The sequence below is a fragment of the Prunus dulcis genome, chromosome 1 (genome assembly GCF_902201215.1).
Source record: "Prunus dulcis chromosome 1, ALMONDv2, whole genome shotgun sequence".
NCBI classification, from domain to species: Eukaryota; Viridiplantae; Streptophyta; class Magnoliopsida; order Rosales; family Rosaceae; genus Prunus; species Prunus dulcis.
This window is the reverse complement of record NC_047650.1, coordinates 19,191,231-19,206,513: the sequence shown is the minus strand read 5'-3', so window position 1 is coordinate 19,206,513 and position 15,283 is coordinate 19,191,231. Positions and strand designations below refer to the sequence as shown.

Sequence of the window (15,283 nt, the reverse complement as noted above, 5' to 3'; positions counted from 1 at the left end):
CGTGGGCATATGCCCTCCCATTTTCTTTCTTGTGGTTTCTCGTAGTTTGGACAGCCCCATTTGAGTTACATGCTTTTGTGTTTTTTATTGTTTTTGCATGATAATACCTTTATCCAACACTGAATGCTGCCTAAACCTGTGTGTAAATCTGGAATCTGGTAACAATAAGAATCTATAGCCATTGCTTAGGTTTTAGTAAGGAATAATGATATGATACCTAGTTTGGTTAGAATTTTAATCTCCATTTGTTCTATGGGGAAAATTGAGTTTCCAACTTATTACAAATATTCTTTTTTATCTCTATCACAGGATTGACAATTGGAAGCGTGAACATATACTGCAGTTTCTGCAAGGGAAGGTAAAGCGTGCTTCAGCAATCTGAATGCTTGTAATCCTCTGTCACTGCCTTAATCTGTATCTTAACTGTCATGTATTTCTAAAAGAACTGTGGTACTGGACAAATGAATCTTCTTCCTTTTTTGCTTGCTGTGTGTGCATTCTTGAATCTTGATACAATAAACTTGACATGACCTGACTGTGGCTTATTGCTTTGAGGGGTCGGGGGCAACTTTGCTCAAACTTAATTGGAATGCTTGTATCGCTTAAACATAGTTTGAATTTATTGGCAATATGGTAGTAGCAACCCCTTTGACGAGAGAAAATACGAACATTTGAAAATTTTAACCTTGTGTATTTATTCCAGAGATGAGTATTAAGTTATTTTGCAAATGCATGTTTATAGACTCAGAAGATTTCTTACAGTTGCACCGATAATTCTTACTTTATACGTAAATGGTGTGATGAATCTATGGATTTGGATCTTCCAACATTAATATTATAGAGATCACCCAGGGATGTCAGGCAATTGCATGATATTAGTTCTGTATTAAAAGACATGCCCTTTAGAAATGGTAGCTAAGTCTTGGTCTTATAGTGAGTTTCTTGTATTATGCCAGTTATTGGATATCAAATTCCTTTCTCATCTAATACAGATTGTAGGGATGGATAAATAACCTCTCTTGTATGAAACTAAAACTTAGATATCCTGATTCTCTGCTTGGTTCTTCTGTGCTTGGATTTTCTTGACGTTCGTTCAAAACTTGCCTCCTCGTACGTCTTCTTTTGCTGAGGTCCTTCCCACAAATCGAGTTTCTCTTCTTCTGGGATTTGAATCTAGTTCGTTTAAAATTTCCAATATTATTCTTCTTGGTTTTTAAATCAAGTTCTTTCTTATGGGGTTTTAAATCAAGTCGATCATCTCCTTAACCTCATGGGTCTCTCTCTTTTTTCTTTTTCTTTTTTTTTTAAATTTCATTTTGACGATTAATTTAAAATCATGCTTGGATTATTGTGTGTGGTACATGGTGTTTTATTTTGACGATTAAAGCTTTAATTTTGGGTGGATTTCAATATTATGGTTTTCCCATCAGGCGAAAGAAAAAAGAATATTCATGCTTGGATTCTTGTGTGGGACATGGTTTAGGCTTTCAGGGCCATTAACGATAAAAGTACAAGAGAATTTCAAAATGGAAGTTAATGTTGGTAAAAATTTCTTGTTTGGCTAACTAGGCATGGAATTTAAAAAGATACAACCTGAACGTATGGAATTTAAAGTTCTATAAATGCTTTAATCATCCATCCCATGTTCACTTTTTTCTTTTAAAGTACACGTGACAATCCAAACTATAAGGAAGATTTCTCGCATACACATAATTATGATGTTGTGGGAATTTGAACTTGAGATCTCTGGTTTTCAAGGCAAAGCCCCCGTTGTCCATCCCATGTTAATCATACGCTAGTGGCACCTTTATATGGAGCCGGCCAGTCAGTCAAATATGGTTGAAATATTAAAAATAAAGCTAACACATATACCGTCTCTGTCAATGCTTTACAAAGAATACATCTAATGACATGATGTAATAAAGAGGGAAATCAAATGATAACTCTTTAACGACAACTTCGTAATTCACCAGTAATTTGGATTCCATCAGGAGTTTGAGTAATACCTCAAGTTTTATTGAATCAAAATATGAATAATAATCCAAAGACACGCTAATGTGTCCCTTTTATACTTAACAATCCTAGGCTTGCTAGGAAACCCTAATTGGAAGTAAAAATGGAAATTAACAAAATTCTCAAATTATCCCTGAAACTTAAAATGCTGTTAAGACAAAGAAATATATTGGAATTTGGCCAAAAATATGTAACCGTAAAGAAGAGCTCGTCGTTCTCTTCGTAACGACATGTCATGAGCCTAATTCTGAGCTCGAAGGCCAAATCTGCATGGACTAGATTGTCCTACTTCGACGATGTATTCGCTTGTACAGTTGCTCCTTGATCTGTTCAGCCATATGTTCTACATTAGTTTGGTCTTAAATCCATAAAGATTGGTACACACTATGTCTGTTCAATCGAGAGGGTGATTAGTTTCAATTCATTCGCGTAGAGACACTAAGATAAGTGTATAGGTGTTCAATGGGGATTGAGTCCACTGAATGCGATCGACCAATAATTCTTGTATGGAAATTTTAGTCACGTGTCAAATGAAAATTCTAAGTTGCAATTAATGCAAGTTAGTACTCAAACGTGAGACATCATTATTGTTTTACGAACACGTAGCTTGTCTTTGAGAATGTTATACGCTTATATCAAGATATATGACTCGAATGTATTATCGGGATTCTCAATTAGTTCATAGAGAGACATATGAATGTACAACAAGGGATCTCTACTCTTAATAAAAAGAGACAATACTCTAAAAATATTATTCAAGAAATCTTTAACCAAAGTATTAAATAGGATTATGAAAAGAACTTTCTAATCTTATTCATAAGAATTATAGGATCATTAGTAACATTAGGGATTTGACATGAGCTGCGCATTTCCTAATAATGTGACACAAGGTATTGTTCTATAAAATAACCGAATTGCGTTGCAATTCCAACTCAATAGGTTATCCAAAATAGTTCTATTTAACTTGGATAGTCATGACAGATTATCATGTTGCCTAAGTTTTAGGCTCAATCCGAAATCAATTAGTCACAGAAGTTGGCCACTTTAAGTTCGTAAGAAGTTCGTACTGCAAATGGAGTGGTTGGAAGATTGTATTGTTTTAGAGAAATCCAATTACTAAAACTATGCAATCTTCCAACTATTACATTTACCGTACAAACTTGATATGAACTTGAAGTGATAAACATCTTCGACCAATTAATTTCGGATCGAGCCTAAAATTTGGTCAACATCATAATATGGTTGGAAGAGTCATTTGGTCAGTTTTATATAATATAATAGAAGATTATCTAACAAGCAAAAATTATTTTAACCCATACCCAACCAATATAAATATGTAGAAATTTGTATATATTTAACTAGTGTGTTAATTCGATAGTGCAAGGATAATTGAGAAATTTAAGACTTCTAATATATAAGCTTAGCCTTGGTAGTATGTCAGGAATGCAAAGACCTGATCTATAACTTTCCAACCCTATCGTAGATAGGCCAAAACTTTCAAGGCTTCTTGCCGAGTTGCCAAAAGCACCATCAGACACAGCCTGATCACGCTTACTTAATGCTAACATGAAAGATTGCGCCAATGCGTGAGGAAGGACTTCTCTCCCTCTCTGAGAGAAGAGCCAAGTTCAAGGTAAGTTGCAATAAGGTCTTGAGACCCATTAAAACGCAATTGAGAAGGCATACGCTATAAATCATACCATTATATTCCCCACCATATATTCATTAATTCATGGTCAGAATCATTGTACAACACAAGTTTATAAATATACATTTTGTAGATTCATTTAAGTATACAATCGAGGTACCGTACTAGAAGCTTATCCCACCACCAGTTTAAAACCAGAATGGTTGGGGCCTGCATTAGATGGAGTTCAAGCATGACTACATTCAATCACAGAATTACATTGAAGGGCGTCATGCTAAAAATTTCAGTTACTGAATCCGAATCTGCCTCACAAAAAATGGGTTGTGCTTTAGAAACGAAATTGGTTACCCTTTACACAGCCTCAATCTGGCATCCATCTTCAAGACCATTTTGGTTGCTGAGCATTGATCTGTATCAATGGAATTGTGAGATAGCGTTCTCAAACTTGGGGGAAGTATTCTTAATGGGGGCCCAGATATCTGCACCATTACTTTGAGCAACTCCGGCAGTACAAGAGACAGGAACAAGGCACAGACCTCTGCTTCTCAAGCTGTATGGCTCTAATTCCTGATGAAAGAAAATTAATGAACAACCACATTACATTTTCACCATAAATTTAAACCAATTATGCCAAATTAAATGGTACTAATGTGTGAAAAGAGAGGCATCTTTGACCCATGCACACTAGGTCACATCACTTTGCTTTTTATCCAACAACACACGTAGGACATGGCAGCTTAGTGATGTCTTCATTATGACATATGGTTACATTCAATTAATGTAATTCATCAGTTCTCCAAACAAGCTTTGAAATATCATTGACATTTTGCTCTTGCTTATGTCTACATCCAGCTCAAGCTCACCTGCATCTTAGCTGTTGGTGTGCTTTCAAGGTATGGAGCGCTCAACACCTAAATCCACCAACAAGAAAGTCAAATCTGTTACCTTATCAAGCAGTTTATACGGAAGACGCATCTCTCAAAAGTAAAACATTTCAAATATTTGCATCATTAGTTTTGAACAAGAAGCCCTATCACTTCACATTACTCAAATAACACAAACAAGGCAAGATTGAAGTTACTCATCTTGTTTGTTTTTGCAGAACAAAAAGAAACAGTATCTTACAGGCCAAAGAAACACACACAAAAAACAAAAAACAAAAAAACAACCGTATCTTAACTGTTCTTATTTTCACTTTGAGGCAATCTTTAAAAAGGAAGTGTCTCATTCATATCACAATATCAACCATACGGAATTATGTCTTATAGCAGATTACATCTGAAGTTGGCAATACCATATAACAAAATCCAGTCTATGTAATACCAGTTATGAAGTTGGGTACTAGGGAAGGTGTTCGCTTATAAGAAGAATGAAAAGGCTAACCTTAACTTGTTCATGAAGGAAGCGTATGTAATCCATTGCCTCCAGCAGGACTGAAGCTGTGTCTGTCTGCAGTACAATAATAGGACTTTAGACACACACAGAATATATAAACAACTTATTTTTTTTCTAGGAATAAACTGTTGGCATTGGAAACCTATCTACAGTAAATATAGCATAAGCACTCTCTATCAGATGATATTCACTTTGTGGTGATGCCTGAAGTGCATGATGGATGGACCCAAGAATTATAAACACCACAAATTCCATGAGATGAGTTAATAGGAAACCATTAATGTCGTAATGCCACCATTATAAATCATGGTTCAACAGTTTCTCATCTAAGGAAAAGGATTAATTTGTTCTGTGTACCTTTCCATATGGCGAAACAAGCTGTTGCAAAGCTACAATCCGTTCACCAAGCTTCTCTTTCCTCTCCTACAAGCAGAACAAAAGAATTTAAAACATAAGTAGCTCACAATAGATATCCCCAGCAAACTACGCCCTCGAGGTAAAAACCCTAGTTTCTTTAGGAATTGAATTGCTACCAGACAATAGGAACTACACGAGTGTGAATTTTAAAGCGGCTACTGAAACATACAGAACATGCCATTTTCAAGCATCTTATGATTATATATTTTTATTTTTTTTATTTTTTTTTAAAATAGAAAAAAAAAGTCAAGCAATTTCTAACTATATCAGCTTTGAATAAATAAACTATTGTTATGAGATAGTTGCATTTTTCTTTTCCATGGATATTAATAAAGGTAATGGAGCACTTGAAAGCATATTTTATAGAGATCAGAAAACAATTCTAATACCTCTAAGGTAAGAGCTTCAAGTTCCAAAATTTAAAAAAGTGTTTGATTGAAGCCAGATTGCCCCCAAAATACCAATTAACACACGCACATACAAAGAGGAACAAGATCGAGTCACACCAGTGCAAACCTTATTCTACAAATCATAAATTTCTTGAGAGACAGATATCAAAAGACAGCTCTTGTCAATGTTTAGAAGAAACATCCTAGAGCCCCCATTGAATCTAAGATACAATTAAGGTCCATACCCACCCTAATAACAAAAAATTTGAGAAGCAGGAAAAGAAACCTTTGTGGAGATGGACAAATCAGTCTTATGTCGTTTGGATGCAAGAGAAGTAAAATTGCTTTGATCAACAGAGCAGGGGCTTCTTTTGTGTTCTGTCATGTTTCTTACATCAATCCCTTCTTCCCCCTAGGTTAACAAAGAAAGAAGAATCACTATTTGTAAGATTAGACAAGCATTAGCAGAAACACACACCCAATAATCAATGTTAACCTAACACTTTCACAAGTCCCAATATAAGATGAACGCATCCAGAACTTCAAGTATTTCCCTTGATGGTACAATGCGTAGCAAGCAGTCCAGAAAAGTGAATCATCCTTCTTGTTTGGTTATAATCATTGTACATGTTCGTCATAATGTTCTACTCTTGAAGGAATCTTAACTAAAAAGGAGGGTAACAAAAAAACAATTGATGTTAAGTTGCTAACACATTAAATAAATTACCTAACAGGAACAGGAACTTATGTGTCAGTTTTTTAATACTCACTACAGATCTATTCCAGACAAAACATATTCCCCAAACAGTAGGCCTCTTGTGACAGGATTTATGAACACAGATGCTCTACTATTCCCACGACACTAGGAAACAAAACGAATATACTATATGCAAAATGAGCTAAACTTAGTGACATTCTAACTACAGAAAAACTCCTATTTCTTTTTGTCTCAAAGCAATATGCGTGAAGCTTTCTTGGATGCTGGTTTATCCTGTACCTCCTACGAAGCACATGAATGCACAAGGTTTCACACAAGTCTTACAGAACACAGGAAATCATGCACATGGGTAGAAGCTGCAGGAAGGCACCCGTGCGGTAATGTTAGAAAAGCCAAAAATAGAAGATTACAGTTGACCGTCCGACAAGTGTGATTTTGATAACCGAAACATCTAGGAACATGGCGAATTTTTTCCATGAACAAGCTTAATGCCATTCAATGTATACCTTAAAATAATCAAGTTTTATATAAGCAATACACGACAGCATGCAAATATATCACTGCATTATTAATGTTTATATTATAAACAAAACATGCACTGTTTCGGTCAGTGGTTTACCCCCAGTTCGATACACAAAACAAAATATAATAATACAGTCCATTGGTGCTAGCGTATATAACCAATTATTAAAACTTGTAAACTCACAAAGAGACAACAGCTCCATCGTACAATGAAAAACACAATCACCTACTCATATTAAACTAATAAATATATAATACAAGCAAATAATGCATCATATTATACAAATCAAAACTCAAAGTCCTTTAGAATGGACCAAAGGTCCGTGATTTCATTAATCCAAAAGCATAAATCAACCACGCTTAAATTTGAATGGCGTGTTAGTAAATGATAAAAATAAAATAAAATAATAATAATAATAACAATAAAGCACAAGATCAGAATCATAGATTAGCTTCTACGAGTGTAATCGGAACAAGCTGAAATTATTGAATGACTTTTGGTGGGCCCAGACAACAAATTCATATACTATGCATGAATTGAAACATAAGCATATCTAATTGGCGTACACAATCTTCCCACCTCATTTAATAATATCACAGAGTATCTCATAATTATCAATACTAAATACACATTTACATAATACGTATTGACACTCCAAAAACTCACAAGATGTTCATAATTTTATGAGTAGAGAACACAATTTGTAACATATATATGTTCACCAAAAATTGCTATGATCAACGGTATATGTGGAAGAATATGAGCAAAAGTTGAAAAGAAAATTATATGAAGTTTTTATGAACTCACCGAGAACCTAGCGCCTGCATTGCAGAGAGAGCTAACAATCATATTTTAAAGCTTAAGCCAAAGTCTTGAAAACCCACCTCCAAAATCACAAAAACCACCAAACCCGCGTTTAAAGCGATAGAGAAAAGTGACCCAGTTACTCAAAAAGAGCCTCTCTGTCAGTTGCCTTTCTCTAAATCTAACCTTTTTGGATTTTACTTCGTAAAGTATGAAACTTTACACAATAATCAAACTATTAGCACTGGAATTCACCATAAATTTTTCCAGAAGTCAAAAGAATCAGTGAATAACTTCAATCCACCAACATGGGATTTCAGTGAAATTACTGAAATTGAGGACCGAAAGAGATCAATTACTCTGACCAAGTAACAGAAGCTGAAAAGGTTGGGAGGGAGCGAGAGAGAGAGAGAGAGAGAGAGAGAGCTTGGCCAGAGGCACACAGAAAAAAGAGAGAGAAAGCAGAGAAACTGAGAGTGTGAAAACTGGGGAGAGAAGGGAGAAAATAAGGCCCTCGAAAGTGTTTTATAAAGTTAAAAAATTTGTTTTTAAAAAGTTTTTTTGTTTTTTTGTTTTATTTTTAATATTGAGTTTTATTTGACAGCTAATATCCAACCCGGACAGAGAGGGAGAGAAAAGTGGTTAATTTAACCAAGGACGACGTCATTTTTCTAACCATGGTCTAAAGACTTTTCTTTTCACATTTTTTCTTGCGAAGGTTGAATTCAATGAGTATTTGTATTTGCCTTTGGCTTGAAGCTCTTTGAGCAACTTCACTCATTTACCCTTTGCTATGGTAAAGGGGAGGTTAGGGTAGCCACTATTTACATGAATAGTTGCTGCTCTTACAAAAAGTTGTGGTGTTTTCACTAATTGTCATTACAACAAATATTCACATGAGATATAAGAAAAGAAATTTGTATAGAGTTTTGGTATGGGAAGTGAAAACTACAACTAGGGACGGATCCATGAATTTTCCTTGCAGGGGCCAACGTCTAAAAGGGTAAAAACTTTCTATACAAAAATAAACCCATAAAAATGAAACGATAATTTATAATTCATAATTAATAATAAAAAAAAACCACATTACAATTGTCCACGACGAGTTTTCATATTTTGAAAACGTCTCATTATAGTTTCATTATCAAACAAACAAATACATCTTTCTCAATATAAACAAGTAAGCTATCATTCAACTATTGATCTCCCATTCGGTTGCGAAGTGGACCTTTGATAACATTCATAGCAAAAAATGCTCTCTCCACTGAAGCAGTTGCAACTGGTAAAGTTAAGGCTAATGTCAAAAGCAAATGGACATAATTAAATGTTCTATGCAACCATGTCTCCACCATTTTTCTTGCAAGGGCACCAATCCCTTTCAATTGAGAAAATTCGCTTCTCGTACGCATATGATGAATATAAATCCCAAGTTGATCTTCAAGTGCCAAGAGGGCTCGGGGTGTAAATTCTTGAGGATAAAATTCAGCAAAACGAAGAAGCTTTTGTTTGTCAAAAGCTATGAATGAATCATTCGGACTCAAACATGCCAAACAAATAAGCAACTCAGTATTTACCTCACTAAAGCGATGATTTAATTCTGCAAGTTGCCACTCAATGATTTGAATGAAGATGTCCACACGATAATGATGGATTTGTGTTATTCTAGGAGCTCTGCGATGTGATCTCCACTGAGCTACATATGCATCATCCATACTTGGAACCTCAATATCATGTTTGCCACAAAAGGAAAATACTTGATCAAGCAAGGCTTCAAATCCATTATCTCTCATATCTTTAGTGTGTCCTTGCAATCTTTGACTAAAGACATTGCATTCCCAATATCTTGGTCTTTTCTTTGTAATGCTTGTGACAAATCATTTGTGGCTCCCAATAAAGATCTCATAAAAAATAGGTGAAATACAAACTCAAAAGATTGTATTTCTCTCAAAGACCTATTTGCTTCACCTATATTATCAGTGGAGCCATCCTCAATAATCAATTTAAGCACTTTCACCACAGATTTGAACATGGAAATGATACTAAGTAATGTACCATAATGTGAGTTCCAACGTGTATCACCGGCACGCTTGAGAGAAGTTTCTTGATTTAAGCCTCGCCCTGTTGGAAGATCATCATTTTCAAGAGCTTCTGTAATATTCTTCTGTAGTTGATCTCTAAGCATGTCACGTCGCCTACACGATGCTCCAACAATATTAACCAAGCTATTGCAAGATGTGAAGAAAGTTGCAACATCAGCATTTCCCTTTGCCACAGCCACAAGAGCTAATTGAAGTTGATGTGCAAAACAATGAATATAATAGGCATAAGGATTTTCTCTCAAAATCTGTGTTTTAAGACCATTGAACTCACCCTTCATATTACTAGCTCCATCATATCCTTGTCCTCTTAGCATGGAAATGCTCAATTCTTCTCTTGAAAACAATGTGTCAATAGCCTCTTTTAGTGAGTTTGATGTAGTGTCACTAACATGTTGAATGCCCACAAACCTTTCAATTACATACCCTCTTTTGTCCACATAACGAAACACCACCGCCATTTGTTCTTTGACTGATATATCATGTGATTCATCAACTAATAAGGAGAAGAAGGCACCATCCATATCCTTAATGATTTTCTTAATAGTTTCAGTTGCACAAGCATTCACAAGATCTTTTTGAATTGTTGGAGCTATGAGCTTGAGATTCCCTGGAGCATTTTCTAACACAACAGCCTTAACTTTCTCATCATGATCAGCAAGAAATTGTAAGAGTTCTACATAATTCCCCTTGTTGTTTGAAGTGTCACTCTCATCATTGCCACGAAAAGGAAGACCTTGCTTCAACAAAAATCTCACACAATCAAGAGAAGCTGTCAAGCAAATACGATAATCAATGCGAGCTTGGTCTGATTGCTTTATCAAAACTGTTTGGATGTGTTGCTTTTGATTCATAAGATCCACACAATATTGTCTAGATTGATTATGAACACTCCCAACACCTCCAACATGTTGCCTAATTTTATCTTTCTTCTTCCAATTTGTAAAACCCACCTCGGTGAAGACATCGCTACAGCCTTGACCAATTTTGAAATTGGATTTGAAGAGATAACAATAAAGGCAAAATGCAGCATCTTTACTAATACTGTACTCCAACCAGTCAAACTCATCAAACCACTTGACATTAAAGCGTCGATCATACCCTGAAAGATCGGTTTGTGGAAATGTGTGATCCTTAGGTTGACATGGACCCTTCTGTAGATATGCTCTTCGAACTTCGTCTCGAATGTTAGGATCATAATCCAACATTTGAGGTCGAAGTCCAGGGTCTGCAGGAAGATTAGCCAATACATCTTGCAACTCACTTTCTTTCGAACTACCCACCACATCTCTTGAAATACCCACATCTCTTACACTTGAACTACCCACATTATCTGAACTAGAGGTAGTTGATGAAAACTTTCTCTTAAAATATCGTTCCATAACCTGTTTGGGTAGAAATAATCAATAAAGCATACAATCTAACTAACAAATACAAATAAAATCTATTTAAAAAAAATCCCTAATTTATTCAAACAACCAAAATAAAATCACAACAACCAATAAAACAAAAATATACAAGAATCTTCAGTAATTAACAAACACAAAAACTAATCCAATATACCAAGATATAATCTAACTAAAGCATATACAATCTAATTACATAAAAAAATAACCCTAATTTATTCAAATTAACTAACCAAAATAAAACCTCAACAAAATAACTAATCAAGAGAATATCAAACATATAAGAATATTTATTAATTTGTTAAAGCATAAAGAGATTAGAAATTAGGATAACATACTTTCAAATTTGAGATGACAATTTCAAAGGTTGCAGATGGGTCATTGACCACCCTCTGATTCTTGTTTCCCTAACTACAACTAAGTTTTTTTTTTTTTTTTAAGTCTGAAATTTTTTATATTTTTTGCACATTTTTTTCGATTTTTTAAAAATTTTTTGTTGCTGACGTCAGCAAACTCGACCTGGAACTAAGGCAGATCTTGCCTGAGGGGCTCGCTTGGTTTTGTGGGCTAGAGCTAGCCCTTGCTGCTGGAAACAGGTTTTGGGCCTAAACACCCCCCCAGCCCTTGTTGCTAGAACTGCTCTTAGAGCAAGTCTAGCACAAGGGGCTCGCGCAGGCAGGAGAGGGCCCTAGGCCTCGAAGGCAGCTCCAGCGTGCAAGATCCAATCCATGCAAGGCGTAGGACCCACGAGCCCGGGCAAGCCCACGGAGAGAACTAGCCCGTCCTCTTGCTTTCGGGATGCTGACGTCAATGCAAGAATTTCAAATTTTGTTTTCCGTCGTAAATTTTTTTTGAATTTCTTGCACTGACGCCAGCCTGACATTAGCGCTAACCCACAACTGCCAGAAACCAATGGCTACAAGCCACGTGGCTTCTCATGGAGCCTCGAATCCAAAAATCTCCTATAATCCAATATCTGTCCATTTTTTGGCTAAAAATATTTGTAAAAAAAAATAAAAAATTTCTAGAATTTTTTTTATAAATACCTACCAATGTTATTTACTTTCCACACCAAATCTTCATACAAATTCGTCTCCTTCCAATATTTTTCACTTTCCACACAAAATTTTATACTATTAAATTTCATTTGTGTAAAAATACAAATGGCCTCTTCCATCGAAGCCAGAGGCGTGTGGACAACCGTGGAAGATATTTTGTTGTGTGAGTGTTGGGTCAAAGTTGGTCATTGCCCGATCATGGACAATATATGTGGAGAAAAATTCATGGAAAATTTTGTGAAATATCGGCTTCGGCTCGTACGAAAATGGCCTTGGCTATTAGGTGGAAAATTTTGAATAAAGAGTTAGAGAAATAAAGAGATGCTTTGGCAAAAGCGAGGGAGAACATTCGAAGTGGTCAAAATCTTGGCGACGATTCTAAATGCGTTTTATTCAATTTAATGTCACATTTTTATTTTATATTTTCTTGCATTTCTATTTATTCAAGCACAAATGTGTTTCGGTACCATTGGCCAAGGCAAAAAAAGTTTCATCAATCACCAATGTTGGGACGCTTTTGGACATTGGCATACTTGGCATGTTTCTTCCTAAGGATGATTCATTGTAGTTGTCCAGTGTCTCCCTTAGGACGCTTTTGGACAATGGTCTATTTGGCATGCGTCTCCCTTAGGATGCTTCATTGTAGTTGTCCTGCGCCTTATGACACTTTTGGATAGTGGCATGTTTGGCATACGTCTCCTTTAGGACACTTCATGTAGTTGTCCTATGTCTCCCTTATGATGCTTTTAGATAGCAGTCTACCTTGGCCTGCGTCTCCCTTATGATGCTTCATTGTAGTTGTCCTACGTCTCCCTTAGGACACTTTTGGACAATGGCTTTCTTGCCAAACTAGCAGATGATGTTTCTCTAGGTGAATCGTTCAACGTCAGCTTCTTTAGTAGAGGATAAAGCTTCGGCCTCGATCCATTTAATAAAGTAGTCAATGACGACGATCATCATGTTCTTCTTAGTAGGTGCAGGCGACATGGGACCCACTGAGTCAATAGTCCATTGCATGAATGTCAATGGGTTGTTATGTGGATGATACACTTTGACATGTAGACTTAGGACTGACTTATAGTGTTGGCCTCGCATCTTTTGACATACTTCGTAGAGTTGCGGCGCATGGTAGACCAAAAGTAGTCTATGCTTAAAGCTTTCTGAGCGAGTGACCTACCCTCAGAGTGGTTGCTGCACTCCTTGTCGTGGATTTTGCAAGTGTTTGAGGCTACTTTATGCATGTAAGGTGAGGACAAGAATATGATAGGCGAACAAGCTTGTTGTTCTTCATGTAGTACCTCGAGACTTTCTACTGGATCTTCCTTGTTTCGGACTTCTCTTTTGGCAAATTTCATTCAACAAGTAGTCAATGATAGGGTATTGCTTGATGGGATCCTTATCTGTCTACGTTAGGTTTGATTGTTCTGCCTCTTCGATGCTTAGCTGATTATGGTGCTCGACCAGAATTGAACGTCTGAACTAGGTGTCCAGTGCTGATCCCTGGCTTGCTAGCGCATCCATATATGTGTCCCAGCCCAGGGAATTTGTTAGATGGTGATGGTAGAAAATGCTTTCAAAAGCTACTACACTTTGTCGAGGTACTAGATCATACTTGGGTGTTTCATCATGTATTTGCCTGAAGCTTGGCTGGTGATTAGCTGGGAATCTTAGTAGATGGCTAACCTCTTGATCGATAGCTCCATTTCCAAGCATAGTCTAGCAAGCAATGCCTCATATTCTGCTTCGTTGTTTGAGGTTGGAAAGCCTAGTGTGATGGCTTACTCCAACAAAGTTCTGCATAGGGTGATTATGATGACGCTTGCTCTAGCTTCCTTATGATTTTACCCTCCGTTTATGCTTAACTGCCACATGTCTTTAGGTAGGTCAGGATCAGCAGAGGAGGTCCCGTCTACTCTCAAACTTTCCTTGTTTTTTATGACCAAATTCTCTTCTTCGATTGATAGAGTGAACTCTATAACGAAATCTGCTAAAGCCTGGTTCTGGTAGAAAAGGTCATACTAACTTAATTCTATAGCCCATTTCATGAGTTGCTAAGAAGCGTCAGGGCTGTGGAGAATCAATCTCAAAGGAAAATCGGTCATGACAATGATTCGGTGAGGTTAGCTTTCTTATGAAAACTACATTGGCCAAAATGAACTTCTCCATTTTTCGCTTTATCATCTTCATGCATCATGATTTGATTGTAGCCAGAGTAGGCGTCTATGAAGCTTAGCAGTTGGTTACCAGAAGTTGAATCTACAAGCGGATCAAATCTTGGCAGTGGAAAGTTGTCTTTCACGCATTTCTTGTTAAGATCATTGTAGTCCACGCACACTCTTCATTTGCCTTGGCCTTTCTTTGCCACAAGGACAACATTGGCCAACCATTCCGAGTATGGGACTTTTTCAATGAAGCCGACAGCTAAAAGCTTGTCAATCTCGGCTTCAATGATAGCAACTCGCTCGGGAGCGAAGTTGTGTCTCTTTTGCGCTACTGGTCTGTTGGTTAGGTTGACATGAAGTTGATGACAGATGATCTGCGGATTGATGTCTAGCATGTTAAATGGTGACCATGTGAACACGCCTTTATTGTTCTTAAGGAAAGTGGTCAGCTCCACATTCTCTTCTAGGCTTAGAAGCCAACTGATCAGCGCTTCTCTCTTGATTGTCAAGAAGAAGGGGTACTAGCTCGACGTCTTTCTCGGGCTTCCATTAAGGGGTACTTGCTCCATTGAAGCCAGTCAGAGACCTAGCTAACTTGTTGATCTTGGCCTCCATGCCCATTTATTGGACTACTAAAAGTTGCAGGATATTGGC

The 15,283-nt window shown here is 36.6% G+C and overlaps 2 protein-coding genes across 5 annotated transcripts; both read right to left on the bottom strand.

Moving 5' to 3' along the window:
- Nucleotides 1–3,696: 3,696 nt before the first annotated feature.
- LOC117615047 (transcription factor bHLH153) lies at nucleotides 3,697–8,390 on the bottom strand. 4 transcript variants are annotated; one of them, XM_034344023.1, is made up of 6 exons: nucleotides 7,911–8,390; nucleotides 6,149–6,274; nucleotides 5,414–5,479; nucleotides 5,045–5,110; nucleotides 4,525–4,572; nucleotides 3,697–4,228 (listed from the first exon to the last, which is right to left on the bottom strand). In XM_034344023.1, exons 1-6 carry the CDS (start codon nucleotides 7,950–7,952, stop codon nucleotides 4,076–4,078), a joined length of 501 nt encoding a protein of 166 aa, XP_034199914.1. In that variant the 5' UTR covers nucleotides 7,953–8,390; the 3' UTR covers nucleotides 3,697–4,075. The 4 variants fall into 4 exon arrangements, with proteins under 4 accessions (XP_034199914.1, XP_034199916.1, XP_034199915.1 ...); XM_034344025.1 differs by having other exon boundaries at nucleotides 7,988–8,390; XM_034344024.1 differs by lacking the exon at nucleotides 7,911–8,390 and adding an exon at nucleotides 6,860–7,840.
- A 1,303-nt stretch (nucleotides 8,391–9,693) lies between these two features.
- LOC117615953 (zinc finger MYM-type protein 1-like) lies at nucleotides 9,694–11,385 on the bottom strand. Its single transcript, XM_034345141.1, has one exon. The coding sequence runs from the start codon at nucleotides 11,383–11,385 to the stop codon at nucleotides 9,694–9,696; it is 1,692 nt and encodes a 563-aa protein (XP_034201032.1).
- Between the last annotated feature and the right edge of the window lie 3,898 nt (nucleotides 11,386–15,283).